The sequence below is a fragment of the Bubalus kerabau genome, chromosome 7, assembly GCF_029407905.1.
Source record: "Bubalus kerabau isolate K-KA32 ecotype Philippines breed swamp buffalo chromosome 7, PCC_UOA_SB_1v2, whole genome shotgun sequence".
Classification (NCBI taxonomy): domain Eukaryota; kingdom Metazoa; phylum Chordata; class Mammalia; order Artiodactyla; family Bovidae; genus Bubalus; species Bubalus kerabau.
In genome coordinates, this window is record NC_073630.1 from 94770583 (window position 1) to 94793949 (window position 23367).

At 35.5% G+C, this 23367-nt stretch overlaps 1 protein-coding gene across 2 annotated transcripts in view; it reads left to right on the forward strand.

Moving 5' to 3' along the window:
• The window catches only part of USO1 (USO1 vesicle transport factor), a 79729-nt gene that overhangs the window by 15330 nt on the left and 41032 nt on the right, over positions 1 to 23367 (forward strand). For both annotated transcript variants that reach the window (XM_055588814.1, XM_055588815.1), the window contains exons 2-4: positions 4402 to 4488; positions 4566 to 4630; positions 11710 to 11786. In XM_055588814.1, coding sequence (XP_055444789.1) covers positions 4402 to 4488; positions 4566 to 4630; positions 11710 to 11786 — 229 coding nt within the window. The remainder of the gene's footprint in view (positions 1 to 4401; positions 4489 to 4565; positions 4631 to 11709; positions 11787 to 23367) is intronic.

A 23367-nucleotide genomic window follows, 5' to 3' on the forward strand; every position in this document is an offset into this window, starting at 1 on the left:
ACTTCAACTCTGTAAAATATTATTACAAGGTAATAAGGCTTTCTCACAGCAAAAGTAGAAGTTGCAAAGTCCATGTACTCAGTCTTGAGTTGAAGCCTGAATAATTTGGAGTTATAGAAATATTACTATCTAGCTTAATTATCAGATTTCTCACTGAAAATCTGCAAAATTTGAATGATCTGTTAGAAACATACATGATGTCAATGATGGTCAAAAGCCTAATAGGATAGAAAAAAAATACAAAGGAATCATAGAAGTTTAGTAATAATGAAGTTTGTTAACATTTATTGAGCATTTATAGTGCCAGGTACTGTTGAAAGATTTTTATATTAATTTCTTCATTTACCACGTAAAACATCCCTGTATCTGATATTGGAAAGGACTTAGGTTTAAATGCCAAGAAAGCTTACAATTATGTTCTTTAAGAAGCCAGAGAAGGTTGTAATTAGTTTTAGATTGCTATCAGAAATCAATAAAATGAAAAGGCCGTTTTGGTCGCTGACAGAAAGTATCTGAAATAGCTTAAGTATGGCTCTGGATAAATAAGTTGTTCTTACATTCATTTTTGACTTATTGATTTTGCAGTGTGGTGATTTAGTTGTCTTAAGGCACTAGAGAGAAAGTTCAGATTAAAATCACCAGTTGAGAAGAATATGTGCTTGCCACTAAAACCCAAGTTTAATAGATAAAAGGCATGTTTATAGTCTTTTTTTTCTTTTCCTTTTGTTTGGCTGCATCACGTGGCTTGCAAAATCTCAGTTCTCCAACCAAGGATTGAACTTGTCTATAGCAGTGAAAGCCTGGAGTCTCAACCACTAGACCATCAGGGAACTCCCAGCATGTTTGTTGTCTTAAAAATAGTCTTGAGACATATTTACCCAAACTCAGGAATTTTTATATATACATAGTACACTTTAAAATAGTGATTAGTTTTTAAGTTACATTTCACAACTTTCTGAAAAAACTACTGATTTTATGTATTAATCAAAGTTAATTGAAGATATATAATTTGAACTCATTAGAAAAGAAATCTATCTTTAGCTAACAGTTTTATCTTACAGTTATACACAGGAAAACTCTTTAGCTTTAGGAATTCTTTAAGCTGAGAATAGTGAGATTTGTGTTTTCAGAAGATAATTGTTTAGTTTTTCTCCTGGTTAAAAAAAAAATTGAGAAAAACTGTCAACCAGTTACTTAATAAAGAGAAAGTTTTATTCCATTTTTGAAAGTCAATATAATTACTAAGAAATACAATTTAAGGTAGGAATAATTTCTAAATGTGAGCAGGAAAACAATGGGAAAGAATGGGAAAGACTAGAGATCTCTTCAAGAAAATTAGAGATACCAAGGGAACATTTCATGCAAAGACGGGCTCAATAAAGCACAGAAATGTTATGGAACTAACAGAAGCAGAAGATATTAAGATGAGGTGGCAAGAATACACAGAAGAGCTGTACAAAAAAGATCTTCACAACCCAGATTATCACGATGGTGTGATCACTGACCTAGAGCCAGACATCCTGGAATGTGAAGTCAAATGGGCCTTAGGAAGCATCACTACGAACAAAGCTAATGGAGGTGATGGAATTCCAGTTGATCTATTTCAAATCCTAAAAGATGATGCTGTGAAAGTGCTGCCCACAATATGTCAACAAATTTGGAAAACACAGCAGTGGCCACAGGACTGGAAGAGGTCAGTTTTCATTCCAATCCCAAAGAAAGGCAGTGCCAAAGAAAGCTCCAACTACTGCATAATTGCACTCATCTCACACGCTAGTAATGTAATGCTGAAAATTCTCCAAGCCAGGCTTCAGCAATACATGAACCGTGAACTTCCAGATGTTCAAGCTGGTTTTAGAAAAGGCAGAGGAACCAGAGATCAAATTGCCAACATCCTCTGAATCATCGAAAAAGCAAGAGAGTTCCAGAAAAACATCTGTTTCTGCTTTCTTGACTATGCCAAAGCCTTTGACTGTGTGGATCACAATAAACTGTGGAAAATTCTTCAAGAAATGGGAATACCAGACCATCTGACCTGCCTCTTGAGAAACCTGTATGGAGGTCAGGAAGCAACAGTTAGAACTGGACATGGAACAACAGATTGGTTCCAAATAGGAAAAGTAGTACATCAAAGCTGTATATTGTCATGCTGCTTATTTAACTTCTATGCAGAGTACATCATGAGAAATGATGAGCTGGAGGAAGCACAAGCTGGAATCAAGATTGCCAGGAGAAATACCAATAATCTCAGATATGCAGATGACACCACCCTTATGGCAGAAAGTGAAGAAGAACTAAAGAGCCTCTTGATGCAAGTGAAAGAGGAGAGTGAAAAAGTTGGCTTAAAGTTCAACATTCAGAAAATTAAGATCATGGCATCTGGTCCCATCACTTCATGGCAAATAGATGGGGAAACAGTGGCTGACTTTATTTTGGGGGGCTTCAAAATCACTGCAGATGGTGATTGCAGCCATGAAATTAAAAGACACTTACTCCTTGGAAGGAAAGTTATGACCAACCTAGACAGCATATTAAAAAGCAGAGACATTACTTTGTCCACAAAGGCTATGGTTCTTCCAGTAGTCATGTATGGATGTGAGAGTTGGACTATAAAGAAAACTGAGCACCAAAGAATTGATGCTTTTGAACTGTGGTGTTGGAGAAGACTCTTGAGAGTCCCTTGGATTGCAAGGAGATCCAACCAGTCCATCGTAAAGGAAGGAGATCAGTCCTGGGTGTTCATTGGAAGGACTGATATTGAAGCTGAAACTCCCATACTTTGGCCACCTGATGTGAAGAGCTGACTCATTGGAAAAGACCCTGATGCTGGGAAAGATTGAGGGCAGGAGAAGGGGATGACAGAGGATGAGATGGTTGGATGACATCACTGACTCAATGGACATGAGTTTGAGTAGACTCCGAGAGTTGGTGATGGACAGGGAGGTCTGGCATGCTGTGGTTCACGGGGTTGCAAAGAGTCTGACTCGACTGAGCTGAACTGAACTAAGAATGAATAAATTCAAAAAGTCAAGCTAGGCTTGGTTAACATACTGCATCTGTAGTGTGAAGAAATGCAAATCAATATAGTAAAGACTTAGAAATTCTGCATTGCAGAAACCTAATTTTGTATATAGCCTTATGTTTCCCATTGGTTGTGATCTTAGGAAGTCTGTTAATATCTTCTGGGACACTGGAAGTCTACAGAACATAATTTGGAAAACACTATATGTATTTAAACACCATTAATTTTGATACTTCAGATGCAAAATTTGTGACATGCCAAAATCATTTATAGAATCCGAGTAAAAACTGTTATTAAAGAATGAACAATAGCATAATAAGATAGGAAAAAACTGTTGGAGCTATAAAGGACCTGAGTGTAATGGTTTTAAAAACTCCTTTATCACATGTTTTCCATGTTTTTTCATCCTTTCTATGGCTTATCTTTTCATTCTCTTAACAGTGTCTTTTGAAGAACAGGAGTGATGAAGTCCAAATTATTATGTTCTTCTTTTATGGATTGTACTGTTAGTATACGTGTCTGAGAAACTCTTGCCTAATTTTAAGGCCACAAGCATTTTCTCCAGTGCTTTCTTCTAGAAGTTTTATAGTTGCTTTAAGTTTCCAAATTCTTCTTCAGTGCAGTTTCACATACATACACAGTTTACATCGTTTTACAACTTGCTCTTTTTTTTTTTCACTATTTATTAAATCATAGTATTTTTATGTCAGTACAGTTAATATCTTTTGAGTAGTTTAATAGTATTTGACTGGCAAATATACCATAATTTATTTAGTTTTTCTTCTCTTGATGGACAGTTGTTTCTAATTTTTTTCTATTCTAAACAATGCTCCAAGGTTTGTTTTAAAATTCAGTTCAGATTTTAATTCCTGAAAATTTATTAGAGACTTAGAACATTTCACCCTTCTAGATTTTTGAGGCACACTTAAAACTAAATTTTTAATAAACAATTTCTGACTGTTCTCATTCAGATATGTAGTGGAAACATTACAGTGAAGTTATGATATAAACAATCATCACTTAAAAAATTTTTGTGTATTAACTTTATTAACACATCATATACCATAGCCCTAATGGATTCTTCTTAGTTCAAAGAGCTGTGATAGTTATGTTTGCAAAGCTCTAATTCTACTAATTTCTTTTTAATTTTTCAGTTCATATGACTTAACCTTATTTGACTTCTCTTCTACCACTTCCATTTTTCAAGTCTCTGTGAAAAATCTATTTGATATCTGTAACAAGATTATACTACTACCTAAATAGTGACATCCTTTTTTTTTCCCCTCAAATTAAATGGTATAAACTTTGAAGGAAACTTTATGTATCTTTTTTTTTCTTTCTTTTTATTCTATTTATGTTATTTCATTTTTCCATGACAGATTCAAAAGCTTTGTGACAGAGTAGCTTCATCTACTTTACTGGATGACCGAAGAAATGCTGTGCGAGCTCTCAAATCATTATCTAAGGTCTGTAACACTTTATCAGTTATTAAGGTTATTAAGTTGGATATTCCTTTCTTAAATAACATTTTTCTTTTGTGCAGAAATATCGCTTGGAAGTGGGTATTCAAGCTATGGAACATCTTATCCATGTTTTACAAACAGATCGGTATGTCTCTAATGATTTTTCTCCCTAATTTTTCTTAAAATTTTAATTAATTTGTTTTAAAGTCACTGTTCAGAAAAGATTAAGGCTACTAAGTTTTTACTTTCAGTTGTCATTTCGATAAACAGTTATTGGGCACTAGATCCAAACCATTGTGCTAAGCATTTAGGACAGACATAAACTAAACCTTCAGGGATTGAGAGCTTACCATTATATAAAAATGGAATGAAGTAACTTGTCCATTAAAGGTTTAAAATTTGGAGTTTGAATTGAAAAAATTAATGTATTGATTTTCACTTAAGTATACTATAGCATACTATTCTATAATATACATATTATATATCAGTTATCTAGACTTTGTCTTTCTGAGGGGAGAGAAGTAAACTCATACTAATAGAGTGAAGTCTTAAGAGAAGAGTCACTCAGCCTAGTTTTTGCTTTTTCAGTTTCTCTTTAAGAGAGCATCTGCATCTTTGTTTTTAATTAACAACTGTACACGAATAACTTTAGATCTTATCTCTAGTTAAATATATCTTACAATCTTTAGCTGCTCAGTTTACATTTCCACCATATCAAGATCTCTTCACAGGTGTCTTAAATTCAAAATGTTCAAAAGTTAATATGTCTCTGGTTGTCCTGCTAATACTCCACCACATCCCCTCACCCGCCTGATCCACTTCAGCTGCCTTTGACCCAAGTTCATCCCAGTTAGCACCTTTCCATTAAAATAAGAAACGGGAGGTTTTGTGCTGAACTCATCCCTCTGCTTAACCCATTATGCCCATCTAGACCAAAAAAAAAAAAAAAAAAATAGCTGGAATCCATGAATTCTCTTGATTTCAATTGTCAGTCCTAGTTTTGGCTCTCAGTATCAATCACTTAAGTCCTTTTCACAGCCACTGTATTAGTTATCTATTGCTGTGTAATAAATTACCTCACAGCTTCCTGGCTCAAAATAACAAATATTTATTATGTCACAGTTCCTGTGGATCAGGAATTCAGAAGTGGCTTAGCTAGGTGGTTCTGGCTCAAGCTCTTTTACGAGGTTGTGCACAAGATGTCAGCCAGGACTGGAGTCATCTGAAGGCTTGACTGGGGCTGGAGTATCTGATTCTAAGATGGCGCACTTACCTGAGGCAAGAGGCCTCAATATCTCACCTTGTTGCTTTCTCTGAAGGACTGCTTGAGCATCCTTATGATATGAGAAACTGGCTTCTCCCAGAGCAAGTGATCTTAGAAGGAGAATAGAGAGAAAGCCACAATGCCTTTTAGGACTTGGTCTCAGAAGTCACCTATTGTCAATCCCATTACATTCTACTTTATTAGAAGCAAGTTAATAAATACAGCCTATACTTAAGAAGAGGAGACTTAGGGTGCACCTTTTGAAGTGAGCTGTAATAGAGAGGTTTTGGTTTTTGTTTTTGTTTTTTACATAATTTAAAATCACCCACCACCTCCAGACTCTATTCTTTTGCCTCTGACCTCTTTGTCTTTCCATTCATTTCAAGAATATCTGTCTTAAATGTAAATCTTCTATTACTTACCTGTTTAATGCATTTAACCAACTCAGTGCAGTATGAAGTCCAAGTTCCTCAAACAAAGCAAAGCATACAAGCATTTTAAAATATATATATATTTCTGTATTTATTTGGCTGCATCAGGACCTAGTTGCAGCACACAGGCTCCAGAGCTTGTGGGCTCAGTAGTTCCAGCATGTGGTTCTAAGCATGTGGGGGAGCTTATTTCCCCCACCAGGGATTGAACCCATGTCCCCTGCATCAGATGGCAAGTTCTTAACCACTGAACCACTAAAGAAATCCTGCATGTAAGCTTTTTAAAGACTTGGACGCTGCCTGTCTGTCAAAACTCATAACCTCTTTTAAAATGGTATTTCAGCAATGCCCAGCTGTTTGTTCATACTGAATAGAATCTTTGCTATCCTCCTCAGTGTAACTCACGTTGGCCACCTTTGAAAGCCAACTAATTCTTGTTTTTGTTATGTATTCATTTGGCTGTGCTGTGTCTTAACAGCCCATGGGGTCTTTGCTCTTTGTTGCAGCATGTGGACTCTTAGTTGCATTTAGAATCTACTTCCCTGACCAGGGATCGGACCTGGGCCACCTGCATTGGGATTGCAGAGTCTTAACCATTGGACCACCAGGAAAGCCCCCCAAAGCCAATTAATTCTAATGTTTTGATTAAATCCATTGGATGTTATTCCAGAACTGTCTGTTATTAACACTGGAGTGGGCAGCTGCAGGACTGTCTGTTATTTTAACACCAGGTGGGCAACTGCAGTAGGAAGAATAATGGTCCCCCAAAGATGTTTATATTCTCTCAGCACGACCTACAAATGTTACCTTAGATGGCAGAAGGGACTTTGGAGATATGAATAAGTTATGGATTTTTAGGTAGAGAAATTATGTTGGATTATCCAGGTGGACCCAGGGTAATCCTAAGGCTTCTCAAAAGTTGAAGAGGAATCCAAAAGAGGAGGTCAGAATGAGGTAAAATGAAAAGACCTCCATCTGCCTTTGCTGGTTTTAGAAGTGAAAGGGGACCTCTAGACCTGGAAAAGGCAAGGAAATGGATTCTCCCTGAAAGGCATCAGAAAAGAAGGCACCCCAGATGAGACCCTGACTTTAGTCCACTGAGACCCATTTCAGCTCTCTGACTTCCGGAACAGTAAGATAATATATTTGTGTTGTATAAACTACTGAATTTGTAGTAATTTGCTACAGCGTCAATAGAAAACTAATAAAGTAACCCAATTTTGCTGTCTGCTTTAAACAGTACTCTTAAGTTACGAGAAAACAAATGTTAGATCAAAAAAATTAGTGTGATTATTACATACATGTAATTTTTTTCATGTATCTTTATGCATGCATTTCTCATTGAGTCTTACAAAATTGGTTATGAAACAACTATCTTGATACAGAAAACAGAATGCTTCCCCTCATATAAAGTGGCCCTCATGCACTGGAGAAGGAAATGGCAACCCACTCCAGTGTTCTTGCCTGGAGAATCCCAGGGACGGCGGAGCCTGGTGGGCTGCCGTCTGCGGGGTCGCACAGAGTCGGATAGACTGAAGCAACTTAGCAGCAGCAGCAGCAGCAGAAAATAATAGTCTTGATACAAAGGTTAAGAAATACATTTTTTAAAACATTTATTGAACATTTACTCTGTGCCAGGCATCATAAGGTGTACCATGTAGAAATAAGGTGTACCATGTAGCCTTGTGAATATATGAACTAATAATTGATCACGTTAGAGGCTGATGGGTATTTTATTATGCCTCTTAGACAACAGAGCCAAACGTCTGTGAACCTTCTTGTGTTTTATTCCTTTTCTTGTGCCAATTCCATTTCCTTTGTCTTCTATATTTATCTGTTATCTTCTGTTCTCAAAACATGCTACAAGTGCTTTCTTAACTTCATTGATTGCAAAGGTATATATTCTGCAGCCATCTCTTTCCACTTCTCATCTTCATTACTCTTTTATGCTTATGCTCTTGGGCCATCTAATACTCTAAGAATCCTTCAGCTGAATCCCCTTCATCCTTATCCCCTTCATCCTTGGCTGCATCACAGAGAGCTGTGTTCCCTTTCTTGGCATGTCTTGAAACTCCATCTGTCCATGGGTCCATTCCTCTTAAAACTTGAGGAGCAACTGCTTATTCTCCCAAGTCTCACATTCAGGGCCTGAAAGTTCTCTGATGGAAACTAGTGTTTCCAAACCATGTCACCTCAATAGTTGTTTTTTTTTTTTTTAAGTGTACATTTCAGTGGTTTTAGTATATTCACAAAGTTGTATAACTATCACCACTATCTAATTCCAAAACATTTTCATCACTTCAAAAACAGTCCAGTATCCATTAGTTGTTATTGCCTAGTGCCTACCACCCCCGTTCCAAGTGCCTGGCAACAACTAATCTACTTTTTGTCTGTATAAATTTGACTGTTTTGAACATTTCATATAAATGGAATCATAAAATGTGGGACCTTTGTGTCTGGCTTCTTTCACTTAGCGTAATATTTCAAAGTCCATCCATGTTGTAACATGCATTAGTATATTTCATCCCTTTTGATGGCTGAATAATATTCCAGGAAAGATCCCCTAGAGAAGGAAATGGCAACCCACTCTAGTATTCTTGCCTGGGAAATTGCTTGGACATGGAGCTGTCACAAAGAGTAGGACACAACTGAGCGACTAACACACACACACACACACACGGATATAGCCTATTTATCCATTCACCTGTTGTCAGACATTTGGGGGTATTTCCATTTTTTGTCTGTTAGGAATAATGCTGTTAGGAACATTTGTGTACTGGTTTTTGTGTGAACATATATTTTATATTAAAGAATGCAGTTGTTGGGTCATGTAGTTTAACTTTTTGAGAAACTGCCAAACTCTTAACATGGGGGGCTGTGCCGTTTTACATCTTAATCTTGAGGTGTAAAGGTCCAGTTTCTCTTCACCAACATTTTTTTATTGCCCTTTTTTAAAAATGGCCATCCTAGTGAGTGTATTTTGTAGTTTTCCTTTGCACATACCTAATGACTTAGCTTTGCATATTCCTCATTATTGTTGAGTGTCTTTCCATGTGCTTATTTACCATTCATGTGTCTTTATTAGAGAAATGACTGAGCCTTTTGCCTAATTTTAATTTGTTTACTTGTCTTTTTTTTTAAGTTCTCTTTTTATTGTCCAGTTGTATAATATTCTGAATACAAATCCCTTAATAGACATATGATTTGCAAATATTTTTTCCCATATTTTGGGTTTTCTTTTCACTTTTTTAATAGTGTCATTTGAAGGACAGATGTTTTTACTTTTGACAAAATCCAGTTTATCTGTTTTATCTTTTCTTGCTTATGCTTTTAGTATCATATCTAAGAAACCATTGCCTAATCCAGGGTTTTGAATATTTGTACCTGTGCTTTCATCTAAGAGTTTTATAGTTTTAACTCTTATATTTAAATCTTGTATCCCATTTTGAGTTAATTTTTATATAAGGTGTGAAATTAGAGTCCAACTTTTTGCATGTGGCTGTTAATTGTCCATCACACCATTTGTTGAAGATACTGTTCTTTCCTCATTGAATGGTCTTTGCACCCTTGCCAAAAGTAAACTGAAATAAATGTTTGACTTTATCTATTTTATTAATCTGTGTCTGTCCTTATGCCAGTATTGTCTTGATTACTATAATTTTATAGGAAGTTTTGAAATCAGAAAATGTGAGTCCTTCAACTTCATTCTTCTTTTTGAAGATTATTTTGGCTATTCTGGATACGTTGCATTCCCAGCATTCCCATACAGGTTTATAATCAGCTGGTAGCTGGGATTTTTATAGGGATTGTGTGATTCTGCAAGTCAAGTCGGGGTATATTACCATGTTTACAACATTACATCTTCCTATTCATGAACACAGAATATCTTTTCATTTATTTGAGTTCTAGATAATTTCTTTCAACAATGTTTTGTAGTTTTCAGTGTACAAGTCTTGGACTTTAGTAAAATTTTATTTCAAAGTATTTAAAACTTTTCTGTGTTATTTAAATGGAATTTTAAATTTTTTATTGTCTGTTCATTGCTAGTATAGAGAAGTACAGTTGATTTTTTTTTTTTTTTATAGTAAGCATGTGTCCTTCAACCTTGCTGAATTTATTTACTAGTTCTAATAGGTTTTTAGTGGTTTCCTTAGAATTTTCTATGTACAAGGTCATGTCATCAGTGAATGGGATAGTTTTAGTTCTTCCTTTCTAATCTGTATGTTTTTTATTTCCTTTTCTTGCCAAATGCTCTAGCTAGAACCTCTAGTCAGTGTTGGGTTGAAGTGGCTAGGGGAGACATCATTATCTTGTTACTGATCTTTAGGGGTGAAGCATTTAGTCTTTCACCATTACATATGATGTTAGTTGTCAGATTTTCATTTTGAGGAAGTTTCCTTCTATTCCTGCTTTCTCAAAGGTCTCTTAAGAGATGTCCCTCTTAAGTTTCTCAAAAGCAGGTAATAATAATTTTAAAGATCTATTTTATTTGATATTTACATCCTCTGGTTGTGACCCTCTGACCCTCATTTTTGCTTTCACTCCTCATCACTTCTTTAGATTTATTGAATCTTTCTGACCTGTGTCTCATTCTTGCTTTTCACTCTGAATGCCATCATCTTCCATCGTGCTTTCAAATTATATCTGTTTATCAACAACAAAAATATACTTCCTTGGACTTCCTTGGCAGTCCAGTGGTTAAAAGACTCTGCACTTCTAATGCAGAGAGTATAGTTTCAATCCCTGGTCAGGGAACTAAGATCCTACATGCTACAAGACAAAAAAAAAAAATTATACTTGCTGAACAAAAGAGAAAAAGGTAAAAAAAACTTATACTTCCTGAAACAAATGAGTAAAAGGAAAAACTTTTCTACTTCCTGATGTTATAAATGCCGTAAATGTTTACTCTAATTTTTTTTTTTTTTTAAGAAAATAAAATACAGATCAAGGAAACAAATTCTAGACATCCAACTAGAGATAACACTTTATAACATATTTATGTTATAAAACATATACGTTAACATACACACAGACTTAAAAAATTACCTGGCTTGTGCTGATTTTGCTTGTTTTAAAGTTGGATTTCTTTTCCAAATTGATTTATAAGGTTTCCTTAAAATATATACATACACACATGAATATATATATGGTTTTTCATAGATGGGATCATTCTTCACATTGATTTTTGTATTCCGTTTTTTTCCTACTGGCATTAAATCAGGGGTGTTTTAATTACCATGTCATTAAACATTCTTTAAAAATACATTTTTTAATTGTTGCTATATATGGATTTACCACACTTTTAAAAAATATTATTGGACATTTAGGTTGCTTCTAATTTTTCAGTATTATTACAAAAAATAGACCTTTATAAGTCTTCACAGTTTGCACTCTGATATTTTCTTAGGGTAGGTCTTCAGAAGTGAGATTAGTGTTTTATACAATCTTGTTAAAGAAAAGTCTAAAATAGTCATAACAGCTTATACTCTTAACTGACAGTGTATAAGTGTAATAATTTCTTTCTTCCAGTTCGGATTCTGAAATAATAGGTTATGCTTTGGACACACTGTATAATATAATATCTAATGATGAAGAGGAAGAAGTAGGTAAGTTTCTTTTATTGTGTTTTCTGTACATAAAATTAACTGGATTGTGCCATTTTTGCTGTTTTAGGGTTGATTTTATTTTATAAATTTATTTTTTAAGATTTTTTTTCTTCTTTTTTGTTCTAATCAATAAAGGGAAAACATTAGAAAATATCTTTAAGATGACTGCTTTGTATGTGATTTGGAGGTGGAATTAGATTCTTCTTTTTAAAATATATTTTTCTCTCTTTATTGATTTTAGTTAAGCAGAATGAATATTAGTAATCTCTCAGTTAAATAATCATTTTTGGCTATTGATTAAAAATCAAACTTTTATTTATATGTTACATGGTGAGCAGTATGAAGTTAGAGGAATTGTTCCTGATATGTACTTGAATTTCTAACATAGATCTTATGTTAACTTTTTTATATTTGGAAGGTTTTTTGTTTTTGTGTGTTTACTTTTTGGCCACACCATGCAGTTTGCAGGATCTCAGTTCCCCAACCGGGGATTGAACCCAGGCCATGGCAATGAAAGCCTGGAATCCTAACCTCTTCGCCACCAGGGAAATCCCAGCATGTGAAATACTTGACTGGAAGTCTGTACATTTTATTCCGTGTATTGTAAAAACAGACACTGAGTGACATTTTTCAATGCTATTGAAGAGTGCTTTCTTTATTTCACATTGACTGTTGCAATAGGACATAGTGGGTTTTTCATTTTTCTAGACAATCTAAAGGGTCATATTCATGCATATTATAAGGCTAATTTAGACTGAAATTATAGGGTCCTCCAAAATCTGAGTAGGTAACATAAAGAAATGTATAGATAATATTGTTTACACATATTTTATTAAAGTAAAAGTGTAAAAAAAAAAAAAGTAAAAGTGTAACAGAAATATATATAGATATTAATTTCACAAAATACCAGTAATAACATTTGAAACTGGGTTGTGTTGTATAATCACAATTTCTTAGAGTTGAATATCCTTTCTCTTAAATTTTTATTTCTCTGTGATGTCTACCTCATGACTTTATTAATTTCTCAGGGGTAAAAAAATCTTTAGTAAACATAATTTGGTTCTCATTGAAAAAGAGGCTGTCAGTTACATAAAAATATTTAAATACAGTACCACCATTTTGATGAAAAAGATACTTATTTCCACTACTCATTTCTCAGAAAATTAGATGCAGTTACACTTATTAGAAAACATAAAATTTTTTCTTAGTTGTTTCAGATTGAAAATTTAGCTCTTTTTTTTTTTAATAATTTTTGTGTTTTTAAAAAACTGTTTAGCATCAATTAGGTGATATTCCTTTGTTATAAATTTATAATTTGCTGCTGCTGCTGCTGCTAAGTCACTTCAGTCGTGTCCGACTCTGTGTGACCCCATAGACGGAAGCCCACCAGGCTCCCCTGTCCCTGGGATTCTCCAGGCAAGAACACTGGAGTGGGTTGCCATTTCCTTCTCCAATGCATGAAAGTGAAAAGTGAAAGTGAAGTTGCTCAGTCGTGTCTGACCCTCAGCGACCCCATGGACTACAGCCTTCCAGGCTCCTCCATCCATGGGATTTTCTAGGCAGGAGTACTGGAGTGGGGTGCCATTGCCTTCTCTGAAATTCATAATCTAGTAATGTTTAAGTCCATTTTTTTGCTTCTGTTAATGTATTTGGGCTCCTTATTTTTAATTTACCATCCAAAAAGTGATTCTTTGGATGAAACAGGGTAAACAATTGTAGAAACTACAATAGTGGAGTCATTTTTCTAGGAAAGATTAAAATATGAACTTAGGCTAATAGCCGCTGAGTCAATTTTTAGAAATCTAGATACTGAGAAATAGGGTCTTCAATTTTATTATTGATACTTTCTCTTTACTGCTTCATTAAAAGATATTTCTTAGCTGACATAATGAACTTCATTTTAAAATGAATTCAACTTCATTGGAGTTATTTTAATAACCCCTCAATTTATTGGTAAATATGTCTCATAACTCTGCATATATAGCACATGCTATATCTATTAGAATATCTAAAATATTTGAGTAAAATGAGTATGAAGCTCTTCCTTTAAGAAATTATATTGCTTATTTGATGTTTTTAAGGTCTTATTTATTTTATTGTGAATACTACTACATAAAAAAGTTTTCTTTATCACCCACTTTTATTTATTTTGTCTACCTTTTCAGATGATGTTGAAGGTAAAAGATTGCATTTAATATGCATGATGCTTTTAGGCATAATTTCTGATAATATAAAAGGACACTGTCAAGTGAGTTTCTTCTGGCTGGTAAAAAAAAATCTTGAGATTTATTTTAATATATAAGAATTCCTTCATTAAAAAGCAATATTTTATAATCTTATATTATTATTTATCATTTCTATGACTACTAAATTATTTATTGTCCAGGACACAGAAAATATTCTAGTACATATTTTAATGAAATTAAAGTTTTTTCTCTGGTAGGACAATTTATTTGAATTACTTCTTATGTGTTTCCAGGGTGGAATTTTTGAGCCAGTTTGTTTAAAAATAATATTTGAATATGTATACATATATATACATGTATACATATAAATTTTACCTATATTCAAGAAGAATTGGAAGGTATTCCAGTTCAGAGAATACTTATATGTTGATATTGTCCCTTTAAAATTATGCATGCACAAGGCCTGGTTACTGACATTTTTTAATATTAATTTATAAAACTCACCAATATTGCCTTTTTTCTAGTGGTCCGATTCAATTTCCATTTACTTTTTAACATTAATTCTTCTTTTCCTCGTAGTTAATTTAAAGTAACCACTTTTTTTTTGTTTTACTATTTTTCCTGAAATCCTTAACTTTTTAAAATGAAGAAAAATCCTCATCTAAAATAGGTTTAAAATGGTACATGACAAAATTTCCTATACCTAACAAAAAGCTAACAAAGAAACTAACTTTTAAGCTATATAACATTACCTTTTGTGAAATTTGAACCCCTTGTTTCAAAGTAGATAATATTGACCACCTAATTAATTAATATGCCTTGACTCTTGCGAAAATGCTGTGTCCTTGTTGAGTAGTACTATTATTGTTTCGTCATATTTATAGAGTTTAAACTTTACAGTGCTTTTATGTCCATTATCTTATTTGATCCTGTTAGCAAACTGTGGGGTAAGTAATATTTTTCTCTTTACTAAAGAGAAACCCCAGAGATACATAACTTACATAATATTGTCTACTAAGTAGGGTAACAAAATTCTTTATACCTTTTTTTGTATTCCATAGTTTTCTGATTTAATAATCAGAAAAGCAGACAGATGTTTAAAAGTATAGGTCTGCTTGTTTAACTAATTGACCACAGTGTAAAAGAGTACTTGGTATTCCCTCACTCTGAGTTATAACTACTTTTATCAGAATATCTCTTTTGTCCTCCATAATACGGATTATGTACTTAATGTGGAGTTTCAACGAGAAGGTCCAGAATGTTTTTTAATATTGTTTATATAACTGGAAAAAACACAACTGTAAACACATTTGAAGAGTAAATGTATATATACATATTTAGTTAAAAGCCACATAAATAGGTGTGAAATGTTTCCAGAGGTTTACATGGACTTTCTAAAAAGCAGTCTTTAATTTGATATGCCTGTCTTAGGTTTATTTTCACTATAATTTCAAAAGGTCATTTTGTTCTTAATTTTTCATTTGGGATTCCCTGGTGGCAAAGAATCTGCCTGCCAAAGCATGAGACTGGGGTTCAATCCCTGGGTGGAGAACATCCCCTTTAGAAGGAAATGGCAACCCACTCTAGTATTCTTGCCTGGGGAATCCCATGGACAGAGGAGCCGGGTGGGCTACAGTCCATGGGGTCGCAACAGAGTCAGACATGACTTAGTAACTAAACAACAACAAAGGGATATTTACTTTTACAAGTTATAATAAGTATACCGAATGGTACATAAGCTATAGGATGTTAAAAAATAGACTTAACTCTGGAATTTTTAAAATAATTATATTGGATGAAAAGGGATTGTTTACATGTTTCATACTTTTGTCTACTTATAAAAACATAGTATTTCATGAGTCTAGTTTTGTTTTACAATCTTTAGATATAATAAGTGTTATAATTTTAGCTTGACTAACTTCTACATCAAAATAGCTTTGTATGTTACTTTAATCACTTAGCAAATTTTTGTGGGACTCTTCATTAAAATTTAGAAGTGCTGTCTTATGACTGTAACTTGAAGGAAGTGGAGTACATCTCACTAACACTTTTTTAGTTAATATTAAATCAGAAGGAACCATAGATCCTTGGAACAGGCTCATAGTTCAATTCAAAACATAGATCTTAATTATATACTGCTAAGCTATAGTATTTTATAGAGTATAGCTACAGAATGAATTGCATGTGTAGTATTAAATCTACTTCTTGCTAAGTTATTAGCTTGTGCTCAATGCCTACACTAAATTAAACTTTTTCTTCTGTTAAACTTGTGTTCCTTATAGTATAGCACAAAAGTTCTAGAGTTCTCTGTATTAAAAGGTATCTGTAGTTAAGCATAACATACTGTATCTCCCTCTGAAATGTCACAAAATTTACATTAGTGTAGGAGAAGGCAATGGCACCCCACTCTAGTACTCTTGCCTGGAAAATCCCATGGATGGAGGAGCCTGCTGGGCTGCAGTCCATTGGGTCGTGAAGAGTCAGACACGACTGAGCGCCTTCACTTTCACTTTTACTTTCATGCATTGAAGAAGGAAATGGCAACCCACTCCAGTGTTCTTGCCTGGAGAATCCCAGGGACGGGGGAGCCTGGTGGGCTGCCGTCTATGGGGTCGCACAGGGTCGGACATGACTGAAGCGACGCAGCAGCAGTAAATATTGAGAATTCTGCAAAAAGGAGCCTATTCAGTTTTGTTTAATCCAGATATATTTGTGTACCTGTGCTTGCTTTCCTGAGATACCTGTTAACACATGCCACACAATCCTGGATTTTGAGAAATACTAACCAAGACTTAAACCACAGCTTGGTTATTTGCATTTTTCCACATAAAAATATTTCATAGGAAGAATCCATCAAATCTGTATATGGTTTTCCTCCCTTCCTTTTAAGATTAACTTATAAATTTGAATATTCTCCCAGATGTCAATCTTTTTTTTTTTTTTTTTTTTTTGGCTGCACTGTGTGGCATGTGGGATCTTGGTTCCCTGGCCAGATATCAAACCCATGCACCCTGCAGTGGAAGCATGGACTCCTAACTACTGGAGCGCCAGGGACGCCCCCAGATTCCATTGACTTTTATTTTGAACCCTTCTCTAGAGGTCACAGTCTTTGGGCCCAAAGGCATTGTCTGTCTTACATGAAAGGTTGTTTGACCACTTAGTATTTTCAGTAATAAATAAGTCACTAACATTAAAAATGGTGCCGAGGTCCAGCCCCGGCTGATCCAGGGTATTCGAAGGAGAGACGGCTAGGCGACCTATTCACATGTTAATTAGAGATAATAAAGAGTAATAGAATGAGGATAGCTCAGTAGGAAAATTCAGTGGAGAAAAGAAGCTGAGTGGCTTGGTTTACGCGGAAAATCAATATAACCCGTGACACCAGGTTAGCTCTGACCACGGAGGCCGCAGGCGCCCTCTCGAATAGCGGAAGGTGCCCCACCTTAGACACCTTCTCCAGTGGGTCTTAGAAGCCCAGGCAAATAAATGGTCGCAGAGGATATCCGCGCTCCAGATGGACACTCAGCTGGAAGTTAAAGGGAAGAATGACATGGGGAGACCAAGCGTTGGTGAGCAAGGCCCATAGCTTTATTTTCAACAGGGGCTTTTATACCCTAAGTTACACATAGAGGATAATAGGGGATGCAAAATCAGCAGTCTTTGATGCTTATCAAAAACCAGGGTTTCTTTCCTGCAGATTTATCGTATACAAATGGTTTAGGTGATTTACATCATCTTCTGGCCAGAGGCCTATTAACATTTTATGACTCTTGACAAGGACTTATCAACAAAGACTTATTTTCTCTAAGAGTAATTATTTTAAGGTTTGGCGCCATCTTCCGAAGATAAGATTACGTTCCTATAGGGTGGATGCGTAATGGGTTTACAAAGGAAAGAATTTATTACCTTAAGGGTCTAAAGTTACTAACACTAAGGCCACTACTTATTTTTTCTACATACCAACTATATTAATTAATACACATTCAAGGATACAATTCAGGGGATGTGAAAACTTGGCAACAAACATTGGCTCATCAATGAAATCTTTTACTAGTTTTATTCTGACAGTTTCTAATTCTCTGAGAGGCTCTAAGCTATTTGAGTATCTTAAGCTTCCCGTGCCTCTCCAGGCTGGGAGACTGTAAACAATCGTATGCATAGCTGTAGGTGTCTGGGTAAACTTGTCAGGCGAGTTAGAGAGCCATCTGAGGGGTTTGGATTTAAACACTCCTAATTGCCCAGGAACTTTATTAATTGGAGCTGTAAGTTAACTCTTTGACAGAGAGAGCGAGATGGTGGTGGGGGACAGCCCCCAGTAAAGTCAGAGGTGAGAGCACAAAGCAATAAAGTAGGCAGACTCTGGTTTTTGGGGGTAGATGCTCGAGAATATCCGGGGGCACTCCCGAGGCTCGATCCCGCCTTTGCGTATGCCGAGCCTCCTTCCTCATGACCTTTGTCACGAGTGGAATGTCTCTCGCCGGCTCCCGGCAAAATGGGGTACTTTGATATCACTTTTTAGATTTTGAATTGCTAAAAAAATCTGAAGACTGATGACACCTGGGCCTGCACTGTCCCATGGCAGCAGTCAATTGGGGCTGAGGAACTGCTGCCTTCCGTAGACGAGCACATAGTCTCCATCCTCCTTGTGGTCTTACACCTGGCCTGCTTCATTCATGTACATTACTGTCTTGTCCCTGTAGTTGAGTTTATATTCTCTACTATATTCACAACACTCATAAAAACCATTTTAAAATAAATTATATTTCAAAAGCATCATTTTGTTACTTATATACCCAAGTGTGCTCTCATGTAATAAATATGAAAATATGCAAATATGCAAATGTAAAATAACCCTACAAAGCATCACAATTAGGTCATTGCATTGCTGCAATTGTATTAATACTCTCTTAGAAGGAAACAGTTCTAAGGGGGAGACAGTTAAGCTACTTGCCTATTCAGCATTTCTCATATATGTGGAGAGTTTTTCTCTTGACATGTGTGGGCCACTTTTTGCACAAATTTTCTTTGCTTTTTTATCTATAGATTTTGGCTAAGTATTTGTTCTTGGTACCATCCCCCACATAGCCATGGTTTGTTAGGGTTCCAGGGTAGCTAAAAACAAGATAGGCTCATTAGCCCAGCAAACCTTGTGAAATTTTATGGGATAAAGGGCATTTACCATACCATGGGAATCAGGGCTATTTTTCATAGCTGATTTTAAAGAGGGAGATTTTCAAAAGGTTTTATTAGCTTCCAAATTCTCGTATCTTTCCCAGTTTCTTTGTTATCTCCCTTCCCATCATCACATCACCTTGCAAATAAAATGGAAAGGGAGTGCAGTTCCTGCTACTTACCTAGTCTTGAGTTTTTTTCCAACTCCATAGGTAAACTCAGCTTTGAGTATTGAAAACCACAATGTACCATGTAGAATTTTACTTTCAGAGATGTGTGAATAATCAGGGCACAGGATTTTATCTGCTCCAAAGGAACAGCAGGAAATCTTTTAAGCAGATCAGTGATAGATATTGTCCCTTGAGTCCATGCTAGTTATGTTTGAGTATTAGACTTCCCTTTGATTTTATTAGGCCTTTGTTACATCAAGCCTTTGCCCCTTTAATTTAATGCCCTTGACATAATAATTATGCAGTAACATGATGATAGCTTTCAAATGTAGTTTTTTTAATCCCTTCATGTCGTCCTCTACCTGTTTTCCCTGAAATAATGGAAATATTGCAATGGAAATAATGACCGCTTCCCTAGGCAATTCTTCTGAAACCACCATTAATCTAAAAAATTGAACTAAAAGGGGAAAAAATTGTTTACTGATGTTAAAAATGAAGCAAGTTTATTTGGCATCCAATCAATCATGAACTCAAGTAACTACTTATTTTAGTAGATTGGATACAACTTTTATGAGAAAGATAAAAGGTAAAATGTCAGTGACAGGATTTTTTTACAGATAAGCATGTTTCTGGGAATATCATAGGTCATACTTTTTCTTAGACATCTTTTGCATCTTGGTGTAATACTCATTAATAGTAACCTTATAAGAATTTGAAAATTTTTTTGAATCATTAAAAGAAGACTGTTATGTTCTGTATAATTTGAAACTTGAGGGAATTCCCTGGTGGTCCAGTGATTAGGACTCCACACTTTCACTGCCAAGGGCCCAGATTGGATCCCTGGTCAAGGAACTGACCAAAAAAAGAAAACTAGATAATATCACTGCATGTAGATACATAGTGTGTTATAAATCTTAGGACTGTGGTTCTTAAGGGCAGTTCAGCCCCTCCTGCCACCTGAAGCATATTTGTCAACGTCTGGAGACATGTCCGGTTGTCCCAACTTGAGTAACTGTAATGAATTGCAGTTGATTTCTTGTGGGTAAAGGCCGGGGGTGCTGCTAAACATCTTGCAATGCTTGGGGAGCCTCTCACAACAATATCATTGTCAGTAGTGCCAAGGTTGAGAAATCCTGTGTTAGGGATGATGATGATCATGTCTCCGTTACTGTTATTGAGCACTTACTATTCACCAAACACTGTACTAGATGTTTTAGTTACTTCAAATCCTTAAGGGAAACCCTGTGTAAAAGAAAACTGTTCCCATTTTACAAGTAAGGAATCTGAAGCTTGATACAGTTGGGCTCTTTGCCCAAAGTAATGTGACTAAATGGATGAATATGGGTATAATCAGTTTGACTTAAAACCTTTGTGAGCTTTCTTTCCACTTGACTCCCCTTCAGAAAAGTCTCTGACTACACCACACACCCTAGCCATTCTGTTCATAAACAAATTCTGCCTGTGTTAGCAGTGCTACTTTATTTCTCAACCATGTTAAGTTCAGAGATAGTATTTGACAGGTAATTGGTCCTTTCTCCTTGAAACACTTCTTCATTCATTTCTGTCTCCCTGATTTTCTTCCTGTCTCACTGGGCTACTCTTTCTTTGTCTCATTTGTTGTTTTCTTTCTTTTCTCGCCAGTCTTTTTAACATTGGAATGTCCCAGGGCATGGGTTTCTTTCCTTCTCTATTTTTTCCTTCAGTGGTCTCATCTAGGCTTGTGACTTCAAGTACAGTCTGTATGCCTGCCTCTCAAATATCTATGTCCAACCCAGACCTCGCCACTGATATCCATATATGTATATTCAAATACTTAACTTGATGTCTCCAATTAGATTTTTTCCTTCCACACACAACTTTATTGAATTATAATTAAAATATAATAAATGTGTAAATATACAGTTTGATGAATTTTGACATATGTATAAACCCATGAAACTATCACTACCACCAAAATAATGAACATATCCAAGTTTCTTTGTGCTTGCTTGTAATCAGTTCCTCCTCCTTCTATCCCCATTTAATCATAGATCTGTGATTACTGTAGATTATTTGCATGTTTCTGGAATTTTTATGTAAATAAGATCATACAATATATACTCTCTTTTTGGTTTATTTTGGTCTGGCTTCTTTCACTCAGCATAATTATTCTGAGTTTCATTCATAGTGCATATCAAGAGTTTAATTCTTTTTTATTGCTGTTGTATGAATATATAACAATATGTTAATCCCTTCCCTTGTTGGTGAGCATTTGGATTGTTTGTCCAAGTTTTTAGCTGTTACCCTTGAAGCTTCTATGTACAAATCTTTTTGTGGACATATATTTTCATTTCTGTTGAGTAAATACCTAAGAATAGATTAGCTAAGTGATAGAGTAGGTGTATGTTTACCTTTACAAGAAATAACCAAACTGTTTTTCAAAGTAGCTGTACCATTTAACATTCCCACTGGCAGTGTATAAGAATTCTATTTCCTCTGCATCCTGTCCAATACTTTCTATCTTTTTAAATTTTAGCTGTTCTGATGGACGTGAAATAGTATCTCATGGTAGTTTTAATTTATATTTTCACAATAAATAATTTTATTCACAGTTTTTCATGTGATTATTTGCCACCCATATACTTTCTGTGAAGTTAAGTGAAAGTCGCTCAGTCGTGTCCAGCTGTTTGCGACCCCATGGACTATACAGTTCGTGGAATTTTCCAGGCCAGAATACTGGAGTGGGTAGCCTTTCCCTTCTCCAGGGGATCTTCCCAACCCAGGGATCGAACCCTGGGTTCGATCCACATTGTTGGCGGATTCTTTACCAGCTGAGCCACAAGGGAAGCCCAAGAATACTGGAGTGGGTAGCCTATCCCTTCTCCAGAAGATCTTCCCAATTCTTCAGGAATTGAACCAGGGTCTCCTGCATTGCAGGTGGATTCTTTACCAACTGAACTATCAGGGAAGCCCTTTTACTTTCTTTGGTGACATGTTTATTCAGATCCTTTGTTCTTTTTTTTTTATACTCGATTGTCTTCTTATACTTCAGTTTGTAAGAGTTCTGTATATATTCTAGATAAAAGTCCTTGTGATATATGTTTCACAAATACTTTCAGTCTTTGACTTGCCTTTTTATTTTCCTAACATTGTATTTTGAAGATCAAAATTTTTAATTTTCATTAATTCCAGTCTATTGATTATTTTTCTTATATAATTTGGGCCTTTTGTTTCCTATTTATGAAATCTTTACCAAACCTAAAATCACTAAAATGTTCTCCTGTAGTTTCTTTTAAAAGTTTTATAGTTTTAACTCTTGTGATTAGGTCTGCACACCAATGGGTCTGTTTCTAGACTTACTGTTCTGTTGGTCTCTATGTCTTTCATGTTGCCTGCACGACAGGGTATTGGTTACTGTGCGTGTGAATATGCTCAGTCGTGTCCAACTCTTTGCAGCCCCCTGGACTGTAGCCCACCAGGCTCCTCTGTCCATGGAATGTTCCAGGCAAAAATACTGGAGTTGGCTGCCATTTCCTACTCCAGGGGATCTTCCTGACCCAGGGATCTAACTTGCATCTCTGTGTTTTCTGTATTGGCAGGTGAATTCTTTACCCCTGTGCCACCTGGGAAGCCCCTGTTGGTTACTCTTATCTTTATAGTAAATCTTTACCAGTGTAAGTCTTCCAACTTTGTTCCTTCTCAAAACTATTTTGGCTCTTTTTGGTCCTTCACACTCCCATATCAATTTTAGAATCAGTTTGTCAATTTCTACCTAAAAAAAAATTGATATTTTGATTGGGATTCCATTAAATCTGCAGATTGATATGAGAGTAAACTGATATTTTAACAATTTTGAGCCTTATAATACAAAAACTCTTCCCTGGTGGCTTATTGATAAAGAATCCACCTGCAAATGTAGGAGGTGCTGGATTGGGAAGATCCCCTGTAGAAGGAAATGGCAACCCATTCCAGTGTTCTTGCCTAGGAAATCCCATGGACAGAGGAGTCTGGTGGGCTACAATCCATAGGGTCGCAATCTTAATTTCTCTCATCACCATTTTGGAGTGTTCAAAG